Source organism: Dermacentor variabilis, chromosome 11 (assembly GCF_050947875.1).
Source record: "Dermacentor variabilis isolate Ectoservices chromosome 11, ASM5094787v1, whole genome shotgun sequence".
Taxonomy (NCBI): domain Eukaryota; kingdom Metazoa; phylum Arthropoda; class Arachnida; order Ixodida; family Ixodidae; genus Dermacentor; species Dermacentor variabilis.
In genome coordinates this window covers 100,618,949-100,638,026 of record NC_134578.1, presented here as the reverse complement: position 1 = coordinate 100,638,026, position 19,078 = coordinate 100,618,949, and the positions used below count along the sequence as shown (strand labels likewise).

Genomic DNA, 19,078 nt, shown 5'->3' with positions numbered 1-19,078 from the left:
AGCTATGAGCCACCATCTTAATGTGTACAAACTGTAAGACTACTTTCCTCTGGAACCTCCCGGTTGGCCTGTATCAAAACGTGAAACAATGCGCTCCATTGATATGCATGCGGAGCTACACGGATTCATATGAGAATGCCTCATGACTACGTATGAGTGCTTAGATTTATGATTACGAATACGAATGATATAGGGAGACAATATACGAAGTATCGAGGACATATTAAGGGTAATTGAGGCTAACACAATACCAATAAGCCTAATGCAGAGGACATAGTTAAGCCTAAATATTAATATTGAGGGCTTATGAATGGTAAGTAAGCCTAATGTACAATAAGTAGTTGGCCTAGTCAAGAGTAATTAGGGTTACAATATTAAGGCCTACACAATAATTTCTAGGAGAATTAGGATTACTTAGACAATATTTCCATTGATTGAAATTTCAATTATTAAAGCTAATCGTAATTCTTTGGACTAAGTCGAACGAATTCAACAAGATGTCGTATAATAAACAACAAATTTAGTCAGGAATATCAGAGGTAATTAGGGGAATTAATATCGCTTCAGAATATTTAAAATTAATTATGGTTACAATAATTTCGCGGAATACTAATATTTGTTACGAATTGCGTTCAACGCTTAGGTAATTGCAACAGGCCATTGCAAGATTTGCAGCACATGGCGTCCGCCTTGACAGAGATATCCGCAGTGTGAGCAACTCGGCCACTCAATTAACCATTGGTTGCATGAGCGCAAAACGAGCGATTGGAAATAATGCTTGCCCATAATCTGAGAAGTCCTACTAGGGCGTTTCTGCAGTAATTTTTTCAAGTATTGTAAAACATAAAAATGCATTGCTTAGTTCACTGCAGCAATAATTCGTAAATTGTAGTATTTCAGAGAAAACGGCACCTTCCAACTTCGCTTTCAGGAAGCGAATTGTTGATATTGAACACCATATTTTTTTACACAGACTGCCGAAATCACTCTCTAAAATATAGAAGGACGAGGTTCTCAGATATTTCACCTCATGCTAAACACATATTACAACTTTGTAAATTGCGTCTAATGAAGAACACTAGGCACATAAAAGCGATGTACCAACGTACACGTTATGCGAAATTAGCGCAATGTTTAAATATGTTCAGAACTAGCTTATCGCAATGTACTCGCACCTTTCATGGCAGTGTAAGGCAAACAATGTTGTCTATTGAGATGTACAACATTGTTACGCGAACAAAGGAATAAGACCGGATACTATTTAGAAAGTATATTTACAGAGGATAACTGCAGCGCTGGCCAGTTCAGCCGACAGCTCGAGAGCCAAAGCGTTCGTCGTCTTCGTCTTGGCGCCCGCATGCTTCGGATACAAGAAACACGCAATATGCATGCATCATAACACCCGGCGGAAAAAGCACCGTCCTGGGGCGTCTAAATGTCGGTGATATCGCAAATATGGGCTTGAGGCGTGCGACTTGCCCAATGCCAGAATTTGGGGCAGGTGAGGCACTGGTACTGACTGGGGCGATTTCGTAGGTAACCGGAGTCACGGGCCGCAGCACTCACTACGGGCCTGTGTACTGAGACAAGAGCTTTTCTGACAGGCCAACGCAACGAGTCGGGGACCGCAGGAGTACCAGAGATCCAGGCGAAAAGTAGATGTTTCTGTGTTGGCGATCCTACACCCGCCGTTGCTTCTCTTGAGAGGTCAGGAGGCGAGCGCGCGCACTTTCGCATGCTTGGGCTGCCCGGATGATGGATATAAGTGCATACTCGGTGGTCTCTGCTTCGTTGGAGGGCAGGGATGCGTCCAGTGGCAATGGGGGTTCTCGGCCAAACAGCAGAAATAACGGCGAAGAACCGGCAGTGTCGTCGCGCGAAGAATTATAAGCAAGAGTGACATAGGCTAGGGCAAGGTCCCAAGCAGTATGGTCGGACGAGAGGTACTTTGCAAGCATGTCTGTTAGAGTGCGATTGAGACGCTCAGTCAGACCATTAGTCTGTGGATGGTAAGACGCAGTCAGCTATTTCTTGGTGAAGCAGGATTGCTGGATGTCGGCAATGATTTGAGAAAGAAATCTCCGACCACGATATTTGAGCAAATGGTGTGAAGCACCATGCTGCAGAGTCACGTAGCGTAAAAGAAAATCGGCACCATTTGTGGCGCAGCCTGTTGGAAGCGCTTTCGTGATGGCGTAGCGCGTGGCGCAATCTGTCGCCACAGCGACCCACTTGGTGCCAAATGTGGATAGAGGGAAAAAGCCAAAGAGCCAAGTAAGTCCAAGACAACGCGAAAGAATGGCTCCGAAGGAATTTGAACCCGGCAGGGAGCGTCGATGGTGGCTTTACGCACTGGCATTTTTTACACGCCGCAACGGATTTCCGGACCAAGCGGCCAAGGCCTGGCCAACAGAAGAGTCGGCGAATCCGGTAGTAGGGGCGGGACACGCCAAGGTGACCTGGCGTTGGTAAATCGTCAAGTTCTTGAAGACCAGCTGACCAGAGGGCAGGACCGTCGGGGCCTACATTGTGGCGGTATAATACACCATCCTGGAGAACAAACAGGGGAAGAAAGAAATCAGGACGCCAACAGTCCAAGCTATTAATGATGGCGCGCAAAGTGGCATCACGGCGTTGCTCGTCAGCAATGTGTAGCAGCTGAGTAACGGATAAAACGCAAGCGGCCGGTATCGGGGTCAGGGTCGGCGGGTGGTTCGTTCACTAAATAGCGTGGTCGGGGTCGGCTGGCGATTCGTCTACTGGATAGCGTGATAAACAGTCTGCGTTTTGATGTAATCGGCCCGACGTGTTCACTACTGCATAGGAATATTCTTGCAGCCGCAGAAACCAGTGACCAAGCCATCGGGTAGGATGATTGAGTGAGGAAAGCCAGCAGAGCGCGTGGTGAAGTGGTGAAGTGGCGCGTAGGGAATTACAGAGAAGTGCGTGCCATTCAAGTAAGAGCGAAATTTGGAAACAGCCCAGACAAGAGTGAGGCATTCAGGATCTCTATTCGAATAGTTGCGCTCCGCTGCTGTGAGGAGGCGGCTAGCGTATGCGATAACACGATCTTGACCCTGTAGGCGCTGGGCTAAGACGGCTCCGATACCATGACCACTGGCATCGGTACCTGTAGGAGAGGAGGGGTCAAAGTGTATTTATTGTCTTTGTAACCTATATTACCCACTCCCGTCTGTAATGCCTTTGGTCCTGAGGGTATAATAAATAAATAAAAAAATAAATAAATATATGGGTCATGGTGAGAATGTTGGTGAGATGTGGAAACGGGGCAGTTAGAGTGGGGCCCCACGTAAATGGCACGTCCTTCTTCAGAAGGTCAGTAAGAGAGTCAGGCAATCGTTGCGAAGTCTTTAACGAAGCATCGGAAGTAGGAGCAGAGTCCTACAAAACTTCGGACGTATTTGACAGACTGAGGTACAGGAAAAGACGTGACAGCACAAATTTTCTCCAGGCCTGGCTGATTACCGGAAGCATCGACGAGACAGCCCAGTAAGGTAATTTGCCGACGACTCATGTGGCACTTCGAGGAAATTAGTTGGAGCCCAGTCTCCCGGAAGGCTTGCAGAACAGCTGATAAGCGCTCAAGGTGCGTCACAAACGTAGCTGAAAATACGAGAAGGTCATCTAGGTAGCAGAGGCATGTTGAACATTTGAATCCTTGAAGCAAAGAGTCCATCATACGTATGAACGTTGCTGGGGCGTTGCATATACCGGATGCATAACCTTGAATTCATATAGACCATAAGGAGTGACCAATGCGGTATTCTCTTGGTACTTTTCATCCACAGAAATCTACCGATAACCAGACCGCAGGTGTATTGATGAAAAGTAGTTGGCACCGTGGAGACAGTCGATGGGAGACAGTTCAATGGGAGGCAAGGGGTAGATGTCTTTCTTGGTAATACGGTTTAGATGATGATAATCTACTGACCACGCCATGCGCCATCTTTCTTTTTAACAAGCACCACGGACGACGCCCAAGGGCTCGACGAAGGTTTAACAATGCCGTTGGCAAGCATATTGTTTACTTCATCTTGAGTAAAATTACGCTCTCAAGCCGAAACTCAATATGGCCGGCGATGAATAGGACTAACATTCCAGTATTTGTGTAATGCTTAACAATCGAAGTTTGGCCCAATTGGCAATTGCTGAGGTCGAAGATGTCGCGGTAGGAAACTAAAAGGCGGCACAGAGCTGTTACTTGTTCAGGCAACATGTCCGCAGCAATCATGGGACGAAATGTTGCGCCAGGGCAAATAGCATCCTGTGGACATGGTGAAAAATCTGACCAGATATCTACGGAAAACATCTAGACGTGGTCGTCTCCGACAGCACGCAGCGTTGCCACGGATATGCCTTGGGGTAGAACATCCTTTGTCAGGCCAAAATTGACGACGAGCAGGCATGTCCAGTTATCGGAGACGGTGACGACGGAGTGGGGCACAGTGATATTGCGCATCAAAAGGACATCAGGAACAAGTGTGGCGACGTAATCACCATCGGGCACAGGAAAAGATGATAGGAAATGAACGAAATTGAAGGCTTTAGGCGGCAGGCGGACGAAGGTGGTCGTACTAAAATTGTTCGGCAGTTCGGTAGGAATATGCGCAAGTAAAGGAAGTTCGAGGGAAAAGGTACCGGCAAAACAGTCGATCAAAGCTGAATGTGCCGGAAGAATGTCGAGTCCGCAGATTAGCACATGGAGACAATTAGTCAGCACAGTAAAAAAAGTCGAGGAACGTGACAGTCCTTGATACTTGTACGGGAAGTACACATTCCAGTGACGTCAACAGTCACTGTGCTGCCATCGGCCACGCATACGGCTCGTGTAGTAGCCCGCGTGAGGATCTTCCCCAGTAGATGACGGAGGTTACAACTCATTACGGAGACCTCGGCTCCAATATCTATTAACGCCATCAAAAGGACACCGTCGGCGTGAACATCTAGTAGGTTCTGGTTCGGTGGGAGCGTCAACAGACGATTTGGACATGACGAAGTTAATGCAGCACTACGTCCAGGAGCTGCGTGGTCTAACTGTCCGTCCGGTAGGATCCATAGTAGGTCGGCGACGAATAGCGGCATGGCTTGGTCGGCGGGGAACGACGGCCCTGAGGTGACGGCGAGTGAGTAGGACCACTGGCATCGACGGATACGTCAGAGGTAGAAGGCATACGGCGGGGCGAGTAACAGCGCGGGTGGGCATATGGGCGATGATACGGGGAGAAGGAGCGCGAATACGTCCACGTCCGACAGGAGCGGCAGTGATGAGCGGCGTCGCCAATGCACAGGCAACGGAAGAATATGGGCTTGTCGTCCGGAGTTCTCCACTCGGTAGGCTTGCGGTATCTGGGAGGGGAATACAGATTGCCGTGAGGCGTAGCAGTCGCACCGGTCGGGTGTCAGGTAGGGAAACGGAGCAGGCACCAGGAAAACATAGGTTTGCAAGTTCTTGCCGCACAACTACCTGAATAAGAGAGACCGCTTGGGCTGGTTGGTCAATGGTGTGGTCAAGTGGGAGGAGATGGAATGGCGCAGGACTTGTAGCCTCGAGCTCGCGTCGAACAATACGTACGACGTGCTCATTCAAGCGTGTGGAAGCGGGAAGGTCGACGCAAGGTGACGTCGCAGCCATGTTAGGGAGCCGGGAGAACTGAGGAATGACGTGGCGATATTTGGCGAGCTCAAAACGACGGCATTCCTTGACCATCACGTCGATGGTGGACACATTGTTGAAGACCAAGAAGTTGAACGCGCCGTCCACGACCCCTTTGAGTATGTGGCCGACTTTGTCAACCTTGCCTATTTGTTCGTTTACTTTCCGGCAAAGAGCGAGCACGTCATGTATGTAAGAGACATAAGATTCTGTAGAAGACCGAACTGGGGCAGCAAGCACTTTACTAGCAGCCAGCTGCCAACAGGTGGGATTTTCAAAGAGCTCGCCGAGCTTATCCTTGAAATCATACTAGCTAGCTAGCTGGTATGATTTAGCTAGCTGGACGAGATCTCTAGAGATCTCGTCCTCGTGTGGACGGTACCAGACACGAGGAGTTCCGCCCAAGTAGAATAGGACATTCGCTAGCATAATATTAGGGCCCCAGTGGTTGTTTCGGCTAACACGTAGATACGGGCTGAGCCATTCCTGAACGTCGAGATTATCTTGGCCGCAGAATTTGCCTGGATTGCGGGGATTGGCAACCGTAACGTACGTTGGTGTCGGTGTCTCAGGAGTAGAAGGAGACGAGGTGTTGTCAGCGGGAGCCATAGCGGAAAGCTGAACAGTGCAGCCGCAGCGGGGCTCCCTGGCGAGGACGGAGAACGGCACCCTCCACCAAAATGTTAGGCGAACGAAGTAATAAAACTGGAGAGTATTTACAATGTATATAAAGGATAACCTCAGCGCTGGCTAGTTCAGCCGCCTGTTCGAGAACCAGAGCGTTGGTGAGCCTCGTCGGGGCGCCCGCGTGCATCGGCCACAAGAAACATGCAATATGCATGTATCAACATTAGCAAGGTTAGCAGAGCTGTAATATTGTGTTTATGGCTTATTTATATATTTGTAGACAGAATAATGAAGTTTTTTAAGCTTGAACAAAACAGAATTGCTTTGCACAGTTTGTAGTGATTGATTTATTTTTAATCTAACAATGTTTATAAATATCATTACAGTCGTCAATAAAAATTTGTCTATTCCCATTTTTCTAGAGAGGACCTCATGTGTGAAAGCTTCCTCATTACACACGCCAAAGATTGCGACGGCAGAGGCCGACGTTATCTTGTTGCGTATAAGAGTTTCTTTCGGGAGACTTTTGCTTTCTCTGCAACAAAATACGCCTTTTAGAAAGTTTAATTTGGTGTCTTGTGTATTTTCTGTCCACAGAGCGCGCCATTATACACAAAAATGAAATTGCCTGATACGTACCAACAAGTTGGAGTAAACACCTTGGTAAGTGTTACAAGCAATTACGAAACAGTAAGCAACCGGCACATTGCGGTACTTGACAGCGAAACCTTGGTCGGAAGCTCATTTTTGATACTAACTCCATGCCACGCCAGCGCTCGCTCGACTCTGACGTGTTTTTTCCGCTGCTCCGGATTTCGCCCCGTTTGTTGTTGTTTTTGCCTCTGTTGAAGACATGTTGTTTGGGGACCACTTTGGCGGTTCCTAATTGCTACTGGCCCCCATTTAGTAGGTTTTTCACGATCTACACCCTCCTGCTGCGGCATTCATCCCGACTTGTGCTGCTTTCATTCATTGTGCTGCCATCCGCTGAGTCAAGGCCGTGCAACATTAGCGATGCAACTGCCTTACATGCCAGTAGCCTCTCCGTCTAGAGTAGGAGGGCAACATGCCGTGATTGTACCCTGAGGATGCATACCGCCAGCATGGAGTCCTGCAGCCCTGCAACCACGGCGCACACCTCGGCCTAGAGCAAAACGGAAGCTATAGTGGCCTTCGATCACATGTGAATGTAGCTTTAGCGCCGCCAAAATACCTCGATAACCACAACGCCTTCCCGCATTACCGACACACGCGCCTTCGGTGTCTCCAACAACAACGTGGTACGAAGTGATTATCCAGCCTCGTTCCAGATGCAATATATCCGCTGTGCCCAACCGTATCATTCAAGCGACTCTCGACGCCTGCCTCGAGATTTCCAGATTTCCAGGTTTCTCTCCACACAAACCTACCTGTACTGGCTCAGTATGGGTGTACTCTCTGGGACTAGGTTATAAGGTGCAACAACTGGAAGAGATACGACTCTCAAAAGAATGTGTCCATCGAGTACAAGCGTACCTCGCCAGTGGTGCTCAATTCAGGCGTTATGTAGTTAATGGCGTTGACCACAACAAAGGACATGAAATGCGCATACAGGAATGATCATGCTGGCTACATGGGCGGCTGTCGTACGGGCCTAATCACGCTTCAAGGTCCTAATTTCCCATTTGAACGTATCCCGTATTAGGGCTGCGTACTGCGCCCGCGTCCGTTCAAGCCTTCAGTTGTGTACTGGTACTCCTGCTACAAAGAGAGACACATTAAGTTATCCTTCCCCTACACACCCAAAGACGACACAATCGGGCCTCACTTATCATCATCGTTACGATGCGGCCTGTGCCAAACAAACGATCATGACATCACATCCGAGACATCCCAAAAAACTTGAAGGCCGCTAAGAAAGCTCGGCCAGCAACACGCAAGGTACCATCAAGATCCACGGATGAAGTAGACCCGTGTGTACAACCGTTACGCCGATACGGCGTCGGTGGAAGAGGACGCTGGTCAGGTGACAACAGCAAGTACGACACGTGATTCTGGCATACCTACACATAGTGCAGCTGTTGGGTCGTCCACTTCGGGACAACAACGGGCGTCTCAATAAATGGAAGACACGCCGCTTCCTTTCGCCAACGAAGAGTTCGAGATCGACGATTACCTGCCCACCCTTGAAAAAGCAATTCAATGTCTCAAGAAACTCCGCACAGTGCTCCAGCAACATCATCACGGAACGTGGTCATCGCATTTTCGTCGACCTCCGTTCCTGCTTATATCGCTCACGGTGCATCTATGTGGAACTTTATTTCCCCCCATGAACCCTTGCACTTCGTTGAGAGACAACTCAAGCATCTCATATCGGTTGTAATCGATATCCTAAACCTTTGAAAGCTCCCACGTCTTAAACTGCACCAGAAAGCATTTTACAGTGGAACTGTCACGACATCAACGGGAAGGTCGGAGAGCTGGGCCAGCGTCTCAAATATGGCAAGCTGCGTGTTTGGGCTCTACTGCTTCAAGAACCCATCCGCCTCCCACCCATTTCAGGTTTTGTGGCATACTCATCGTCTTCATTGTTGGACCGTAGGACTGCTACGCCTGATGTCCCTGCAAGAAAGGCTAGAGCTTATGTTCGATCCACTCTTCTTCAGACCCGTGGTCTTTCATGGTCGTGCAGTTTATGGCAAGCAGTTGTTGTTGGCGCATCTAAGGCAAAAATATACTGGTTACTGTATTATTGCAGCAGGTAATTTTAACGTGCCTCCCAGTAAATGGGGTTACGGCATTTCCACTGCGCGTGGTACGAGCGCGCCGGACACATTTGTGAGGCGCCCAGTTTATGCTACTTAATAATATGTCAGTGCCTACCCGTCGAAGTGCTCATTCTCGCGCACCGCCACACTCACTGGGCTTATCTTTACGGCTAGTAAGGAGCACCCTGTCGCAGTTATGTCAACGCGACTACTGAGGTGCCATCTACTATCGGATTCACCTTGGCTTATTTTCGGGAGGAACAGGCCGCCTTCCCCGGTTGTATCGAATGGTGGATTCGGATCGACAACGGGAGGTATCAGAGGGCCCTATAACCTAAAACAATTCCAATACATTTTTATTTCGATCTCCTGACGTCAAACTTGTGTAACTGCCGACGCAAGCATCGGGCGGTGGCCCGTACGGGAGTCTGAAGAGACCAATAAAACGCTCTCCTCGTTCATAGGAGGTCACTTTTCTTTACTAGGAAAACGAATAACATTGCCTACACTGAGCGGCTTGTCTTAACTAATTGGCTGACAAGAGTTGAGGAGCACGCTCAAGTGGAGAAGGATTAGGTGGGGCCGAGCCAGTGCATTAATGACAATCGATGACTGAATGTAAACGGTGGTGCCGGCGTCTGCGATTTGTCCGCTTTGCCTTACTTAGCTTGCGGTTGCTAGTCGAAAATCACGGCGGCATGAAATAGGAGTTTAAGAATGCTGCTAAAACGGATCCTCAGCAGAAAGTAATAGGCAGAGTGAGGTCGTAAACGTACGGAAAGGGCTCGAAAACGTTACACAGCCAAGCAATAAGTTTTATTGTACGCAAATAAACCCATGCTCCCCAACAGGTGCGAGAAGCCAGTGCCTGAGCGATCGGCGGCAGCCATCATTTATTTCTTTCGGAACGACGCAGCCTGCGGCTATATAGAAAAAAAAATCACTTTCGTTCAGCATATTAATACATCTTTAAAGCGGAGACGTCACTTTGACGCTGTGAATTTTCGTGATTTTGTGACGTCGCGTGACAGACAGGAGAAGTGGTTGCAGCCCTAAATATTTTGACCAATCATCGAGTTCTAATGGCGAAAAGGCGTCGAATCAGAAAGAACTATTTTTCTTTTGTTCAGTCCAATCATGCATAATCAATATGTACATGTCACATCAGACGGGGAGCTATTGCGGATTTCGTTACGCCGCGTGACAGACAGACGAAGTGAAGGTGGTCCAAAAAAGTTTTTGACCAGACTCGGAGGGTTTATTGCAGAATTCGAACAGAAGAGATTGGAATAACTTTACGTTATTGCGTCCACAGAGTACTGTATCCAACTCCCGATGGCAACGTCCCACTGTTCCAGATTTGCTACTTCTTGTTCTCTGGGTGTCGAGCCGGCAAGCCGAACTTGCGGCCTAAAGCAACCCTGCATCAAATACCCTTCGGTTGGAGTCGCGACGCCTTGCAGCTGTAGCTCGAAGCCTTGAGCAACACTTAGAACGTGGCTGCTGGAACGACTGATGCTATTCTCTCGACCCTTCCTCGTCTACTGCGTACATTTGGCGCAACTCCCTAGTAATGTAGCGTTATCGGCTTTCTCCGGACCTCACAGCCTGCGCCCTCTTAGCATTTGGCTAGGCACCAGCAGTGTTTGGCTAAGATGTCGCCCACACCTTTTTTTCCTGTTTTGGACATGGCACAGCCTCCTTTTGTTGTTCAATACTGCCTTCGAACGGACGCATGCACGCCGCCTACGCTCGCAAACATCGAGGGTATAAAAGCTGCCTTGCCCAACGGGGAATTCTTAGCACCAATATACCCGTCGAAGCCATGCAGAGCACCAGGACCAGACGGCGCACCGTATAAGACACGGATTGTAAGGTTCTAGATATGTTGCTGGGGGACATAAACGAAGCCTGGGCTACAGGACCCATTCGTGATTCTTGGCGGCATGCAGAAATGGTCCCCATTCCCATACCCGGTAAGCTCTTGGAGAATATCGCTCACATCCACTTAATAGCGCTAACCTAGTTGTTAGGCAAGCTGATGGAGCACATGTTCGTGACGCGTATTACATGATGGCTTGAGCGATACTCTATTTATTAACCTGCCCACGTCGGGTTCCGTCCCCATCTGGACACTGAGGATGGTCTTGCGTAACTTTCTGCTATCTTTCTCATCCTTGGCAACTCCCGAAGATTTAGCTCCATTTTCACAATGTACACAATGCAAAGCGAGCGACCATGTGAGCCACGAAGCAATAGTTGCAATTCTCCATTTGCTTCAGGTCCCCGACCATGTGTGCACATTCTTCAAAGCCTTCCAGCACGCTCGTACTTTTTCCGTTTACCTGACTGGCCAAGCAGCAGGTCAGTTCGTGGCCCATGAGGTGTCCCACAAGGATCTGTACTCGCACTGGGCCTTTTCAACAGTCTCAACATCACCCTCTTTTCGCTGCATTAGAAGGTAGCAACGATGCATAACACACAATACATTATGTATGCAGATGACATCACTCTTTGGTCAATCCATCCGGAAATCTGCTGCCAAGAACAGACTCTTCACGAGGAGTGAAACGTGAATTACATCTTGTGTGTTGAGATATGGCTTGAAATTTGGAACGACGAGATGGCGTACATGGCGCTGGCAAACAAGTATGGGCGACTTCTACTGGCACTCCCGCCACCTATGTTCATTCTAAGGAAACTACGAAAATGGTCGCACCACAGTTCATGAACCAGCGCCTATATGCCGTGGACCAGAATAATAAATTAGAACATTTACTTGGTCATAACAAACTGGAAGAAACGTTACTGTGCCGCATGGGAGTAGACGTTTCACACATACGTAGATGAGAGGACTGCCCCTCGGACAGCTTTGGAGCACTTACACGACAGGCACTTCACAAAGGAGATCTTGGTCCCGTGGCCACGCGCATCTAGCAGGTGCAAGGCCACAAAGGCCCTAGAGAATTTTTTTAGCTGCAACAGTCTGAATGAGCGCTTGTGAGTGGCTCAGCGATGAACGCTTGTCTGTGTAACAGCGTAAACTGCTAACTCATTTCTTCCTTCTACTCTTTATATCCCCTTTCCCTCTTCCCCACTACAGCTTAGTCTACCGGGCTCAGCCTGCTTAACCGCCCTGTCTTTCCCTTCTGACTTCACTCTCTCTCTGCTAGACTGCCTGAGTTGCCGTGCCAGTGTTTGCTGTATGGGAGCGTCTAACCTTCTGTGCCGGCCGGCGTAGCAATTGAAATACTTTATTTCCGACATTGGTGCATGGACAAAATTGAAAAAGTTTGACTGTACCAACTGAATGTTTCAGAATTTTCACTCTTATTCGTCTAGTGTGACCTTATGTGCAATGAACATTATTACAATAAATAAATTAGTGATGCTGACACGTGAACTTGTACATCTTTCTCCAGTACTTGCTGTTCACCGGCTTAGAAATGTTCAACGTTATCGCTTGGCACAGGCTGCGCCTACATGCATCGGGCATTTCTCGAAAGTTATCGCGGATTCTATCCGTTGTCTGTTGTCACCGAACTTTGAGCAACCTGATTCTACGCAAAACGCGAATCGTTTAGTATTTTCTGCAAGGCAAGCAGTCACAAGCGATTACGCTTAAACGTTCGACGAGTCATGTATAAAAGCCAACGCACTTGACCTGCGGATCACATTTCGACGATCACTGACTGTACTCGCCGCAACCGTTGTGCGTCGGGTGTCATATTCATGTGTGAAACAGGTTTGTCCATTAAAAGTTAGGGTGGTGATAAATATTTCTTATACTGTGTTCTTCACATGTCACAACCGTGACAGTACTAATGCGCAAAAGAAAGCAATAGAAAGCTGCAGGAGTGTTTTTCCTGAGCTCACATGCGCGCAAGTTAAGATGTGAATTTAAGGCTGCTAGTCAAGGACATGCCGGACACTTGAGTATTTTTCTGTTCCTGACGTCTGTATATCTTTATTTCCTAGATGTGCATGGTGAAAGTTGCCCAAGAACGGCGTGCCAGTCTACAAGGCTTTGACGACGCCTTCACTATAATGCGAAATGTAGCCTTAACGTATGGATGGAACTGAATGAAGAATATTTCCATACAAGCGCCAGCAATCAATAAATTTTCAACATTGCAATTCTAAACCAACTACTTCGAACGCTTTATTATTGAAAATCAGCCATGGGAGTATTCATCTCTGGTGAATAATTGTATTCCAATAAAGTAAACTCTTGAGAGCTTGTATACCTTACCGCTGAAATTTGTTGCACGTCACTCAATATGTAATGGGTGGAACGTTTCAAGTGCACCAAACACGAATCTTACCACCAAAGGAGCACGAAATTGAAAATTAATTACAAGAAAATATTCAATTCCACAAAGAGTTTTATTTAGGCGCCCGGTCGCGGGCGATTAAGACATTATACACAGAAAGAAATTTATCAGTCACAACTGTCAGGACATTATGAATATAAATTGTAGAGATTACATCACAGCTGCGCATAAAACAGATGTGTCAACAATTTACAAAGAAGTGCGTATATTGGCCTTCTGAAGAGGAAATTTGGCATTGTTTACTGCAGTACCGGCATAGCTTCTGATGCATTCACAAGTTGCCCACGCCAAACTGATGTGTAGCATTGAATACTAAATTGCATCACAGACGGGCTGCGTACTACTGACAGGAACAAAACATTTCCTGTTATTTACACCCCGAATAGGTAGTCATAATCAGAGCAGCACAGGGGGCATCTGCGTCAGGAGGCTTTTGGTGTGTTGCGATACCACTGACCCGAGCACATGGAGGTATGACCCTCCTGTGGTTGGCCGTGCGTGGGATCTCGCTGGTTAAGCTGACGGAACACATCACACTGGCACACGTCTCACGTAGACAGCACCTGCGCCCCCTCCACTGACCTGCCGGGAAAAAAATCGTTAGTCGCCTTTGCCTATTCACCGCTTCACCCTCTCACTTTTCTTCTTTTTGCAACGTCTCCCATCTTCTCTTTCTTTCATTTCCGAATTTCCTTGCGGCTATAGTAAAGTTTCTATAAGTATTCTGACACTATGGTGATTTAAAGGGTCCCCTACACACTTTTTAACGAAGTCCAGCGACTCAGATGAAGTTAAGTTTAATACTTTATGAAGTCTTTGCGGCGAAAAATATATTTCATTGCGTTCATTATAAGCAGAGCTATTGACAGTCAGAGATTCCTTTGATCTTCTTCGTGGTGCTGCTTCTTCAATGGTTTTCACGGCGAAGGTTACAGTGCAATGGGGCGTGCTCACAACGCTCCGCCTATTGAACATCACCTTGGTGAACAGTCCAACTTTAGCTGGATATCGACGCTGACGCCACTATTTCCTCTTTTGGCGCCTACGACAAGCGAAACTCAGCCAAACTTGGAGGCTATTGCTAAATTTAGGGTTCAGTTCAGGGTGTCTTCATTCCTTTGGTGTGCTACTGTCCACTAGATAACTACGCACGAATCTGTTTTCTTGCACCGCGTGATAAGTAGCACATTTTATTTCGCACTCATTCTAGGGCAAGCTCACAATTCCAGAAGGTCAAACATACCGTCATTTTTAAGTTCTCCCATGCTAGACCGTCAGCAGCATCCAAATCGCGTGGGCGATGATGGCTGCACTGCGGACTCGCATAGAAAGGATTCTAACATATTCTGCTTCGAACATGATGGCGACACATCTGGAAGGTGTGCAACTCTGGAAGCAGCAACCTGTTCAACTGGGATGCTGGTGCATAGACCTGCTCGGTACGCACCTAGACCACTTTATTCCATGACCACCCTTATGAAAATGATTATGTCCTTTATGTTTACTGTATGTTTCCCACAGTTCACATGAGGAAATGTTCTTTATGTTCCTTCCATGCTGTAATTTGGCCACTGCTTTTATGTTTCCTTCATGTGTCCTCCTTTTATGTATCCCTTGTGTTACCGTTCTTTGTGTTTCCTCCATGTTGAAATTTGGCCACTGCTTTTATGTTTCCTTCGTGTGTCCTACCTTTATGCATCCTTTATGTGGCCGCAGTGATTAAATCCTGTATTTTACGTATGCATGCATAGATGAAGAGTTCCGTGTACACATATTATATTTGATAAACTTTTCCTGAGTTTAAACGTTTTGCATTGGTTTTCATTGTAAGGTTACTGTTCCCTACATGATGCAGCATACAGATTGGAACTCTCCTATGGCACAGAAATTCATGCCAATTTGTTATAAAATTACAAACTAATTAGACTTCACAGATTATTTCAGTATAACATTTGGAGCACCACTGTACTTTCCTCACTGCAGTGCTGCTGTTGTTCTAGTTATGTCTTTGTCACTAATATAAAATGTAATGTTAGGATGGAAAGATCAGGTTGGATGAGTGCTTGCACTTTTAGAAGAATGTTTTGACTATACTTTGCAAAGGTTTGTCTAAAACTACGAACATTTTATTGGACTATCTGGATGTTACTTCAATTTGCCACGTCTGTTCACAGCAGACCTCTGGAATGTGGTGCTTGGGTACTCACAGTGCTCACAAGGCACCTGAAAAGCAAAACAAAAGCCAATCTTTTTCACTTATTCAAAAATATTCATATAAGCAAGAACAGCTTGACCTGTATGCACACAGCTAAGAAACGTGGAGCAGTCAAAAATAGCTCATAAAACACCAGGCCAACACAGAAGCTTTTAACCAATTGTTGTTTGAAACAGACTGCGCTGCCAATCCACTCAGGTATTAAACTGCTCACAAATTCCTTTAAACATTATTGCGACAGCTACATGACCTTTAGGAGTAGGCAACTGGCCAATAAATTTTTGTGTGCTACCTTTGTGTGCCTGCTTGTACACATGCCTCGTAGTTATATCTCAAGTAGTTACACTGTTATATGGTAAAATTCAGGCGGGAATAAAACCAGCAGCAAACATCAGACTAACTGGGAAATTATCACCAAAGCTGAAATGTCTAGTAAATCAAACGAAGAATCGATTATGAACGGTCTAAAACCTAGGCCGCGATTTTCTAGCGATCCCTTTTCCAATGCCACTCCTTTTCTTCATTGATCTGACCGACATTCCGCTATCGTTATTAACTAGAACAGACAGCCGTGGAAGGTGGATTACAAGAGTGGCAAACATCGAGCGGAAAGCATCGCAAGAAAATCGCAGCCCTTATTAGGCAGTGCTACAAGCCACTGTCTTTAACAATCGCAGGAGCTGACATCCTGTTCTTCGGATGAAAATATTAATGAAAACGAGAGTCTGATTGACATGCCTCGATTAAAAAGAAATTTCGCTGTTGTTGTGTCGGTCTATATCTGCCCTACAATATAAAAGAGAAATACGCGAGCACGTGGAAGAACACAAACAATGCAGACAAGTTCTCGTGAAGGTGGACTTCAAACTGAACACTATCAATAAAATAATCTACACACAAGCTAATATCTGTTCAAGTGTCAAACACCGTAGTTGTGAGCCAACTCGCAATGCCCACGGCACATAGACATACATTGCACATGTAACTTGCGGAAATGCATATTCACGGAAGAATTTCTTGCCAGGAAACTACTGGGGAAACAGTAGCTTTCAGCATTTACGTAAATGTTTGCCCATCCAGTCCCAACAATCAGCGGTGGTAGCGCATCACTGCAGAAAGCAAGTAAGCGGTCAGAAATAATACATTTCATGGAAACTCCCATCGTGAAACGGTTTGCTAAATGTACACAGCAACATGGAGAACATACGCTCCGAAAGTTCTCTGTTGTCAGTGCACAAAGCTTATTGCATGAACCATAAGCTGCGAGAATGCGCGCAAGCGTCGGACTTGCTTACCTTGAACATGTGGTCAGCGAACGCTCCTTCGTCTCGCAGGCACCACGCGACGACGATGTCTCCAGCGCGAACAGTTTCGAATTGTCGATGAACACCAGCACACGAAAGCACAACTTTCAACAAATTCTTCCACGCACCATAATTCGAAGCCACAGTACCAGATATTTCAAGAGCGAACGCGGACAGGTTAGAACAAAGGCAGCTCGGACGGGTGCTGTCGTACACGGAAGACACTGGCTTATCACAGGAAACATAACGCCAACTAACAGCGTTACAAGAGTCCAGAAGTTTCCTGATGGTTAATGCACACGATGCTGATCACATTTTGTTTATGCACTTCTAAAATACCAATTAATTACCGTCCAACTGCAACGAGCATTCGCACCGCCCACACCAACACCCCCCCCCCCCCCCCCGTGTGGCCCAGCTCAATATATCATCCAGTAATTTAACCGGGCATAAACATCACACTGCGGCAGCGCCGCCCTGCGGTTTACATGAGAATTTAGCCTCCGAGACCCGCATTTGCTTCTGGGAGTGCAGTTTTCAAAAGCACGGTTAAGAAATTTTAACGAACGTAATACAGAGACAATCGTAACGGACGTATTATATTTACGTGTAATGACGCTATCATGAAACCAATATAACACCACGAACAGCTACTTAAACGGTAGGTTGTATATTCATATACGCTCATAGCAAAGCGGCGGATTGGCCCCGGAGGCGTCCGCCTCTTTTTCTGGTCATGTAACGCAAGCCATCGAAAACTGGCCGTCGTGCCACCGCGTCTCCAGCCGCCGCGCAATCGTTATTCGACGTGAGAGATAATTCACTGCATGAGGATTTGATGTACGTATGTACTGTTGATGGCGCGTGGCCGTCAATGCATCGGATGCGGCCAAGATAAATAGGGAAGGGGAGGCAGGCGCATGCCCCCCCCCCATTTTTTTTACTTGGATACGCCAAAAGTAAATACATCTTTTATGTAGATGATCTATCTCTAGGATTTGTTAAAAGGTAATCACTGGGAGCACTATATGTTATCTGGATGTGCACTCGAGGGAGTACACAGCCAGGTAAAATAGAGTGCACACACACACAGGTAACATCCTGCCGTAAACACAGAGGGAGTACACAGCCAGGTAACATAGAATGCACACACAAGTAACATCCCGCCGTAAACACAAAGGACACATCCTACAGGAAAGATAAAGTTCGTTTCCTCGACTTCTAAGAAAGGATCAGTAAACATGCCGTAAACACAAAGTATGTTTCCTCAAGTTCACATAAAGGACAAGGAAACATAAAGGTCACACACGGCGCAAGAAGGAAACATACAGGAAACATGAAGGTCATGACCATTTTCATAGAGGCACGCGCCATGACCACTTTAGGGCATGCGGTAGTGCACAGTAGGCTGCAACAAGAGCTGGCTTTTCACGGCCCCTTCAGACGGCCGCGTCATCTATGTTACGCAGCAGACGCAGTCATATTAAACTGCATCAAAGCGCTACGCTTCCTATTTGCAAGGCATGGCTGGAGAGCGGCATTCCCGCTCACGGGGTACAATACGGCCAAGCTACGTGGTGAGGAGCGCTTTTGTAGAGCCCCAAATAGAGCACCGGATAGTCCCCGCATTCAAATTGTGCTTATTGAAGCACTGTCAATGGCTAAACACCAGCAATAATTTTACGCAACGAATTACGTTACCTGGAACGTATTTTTCAACCAGCGCCAGTTTTGAGATGTCCGCAGCAAAAATTGCAATCATAATGCGCTGTTGCTCCACTTACTTCAACAATCCACTTTATGCATTGAGGCTCAAAAATAAGTGCAACATTCGTTTTGTCGTACACTTTGGAAACGCATACCTCATAATTGGCGTCATCTTTAGAATGCTCTCTAAGCTGATGTGACTTTCGATGACACCAGTTACAATCAATAAATTGCAACATGAGAAATGCGTTTTTCCGAGCGTGAATGTAGCCCGCAAATTCACGCAAAAATGCCGTGAGACTGGCCACACGAGGCACTTTGCGTGTATTCCCGGGCTTTTTTCACCCTCGGAAAAACCTTTAATTATCGCGAATTGAGCAACAGGAAGCTGTATCGGGCGTTTCTCTTGACGCTCTACAATTTTCTCATTGATACTTGAAGTTACATAAAACACCCTTCGCGCTCTCACA

At 46.9% G+C, this 19,078-nt stretch overlaps 1 protein-coding gene across 1 annotated transcript in view; it reads left to right on the top strand.

Moving 5' to 3' along the window:
- LOC142564906 (uncharacterized) overlaps positions 1-13,201 on the top strand; it is a 42,082-nt gene extending 28,881 nt beyond the window's left edge. Inside the window, exons 6-7 of the mRNA XM_075676107.1 lie at positions 6,899-6,964; positions 13,027-13,201. Of these exons, the coding sequence (XP_075532222.1) occupies positions 6,899-6,964; positions 13,027-13,131 (171 nt within the window). The 3' untranslated portion in view covers positions 13,132-13,201. The remainder of the gene's footprint in view (positions 1-6,898; positions 6,965-13,026) is intronic.
- The last annotated feature ends 5,877 nt before the right edge of the window (positions 13,202-19,078 follow it).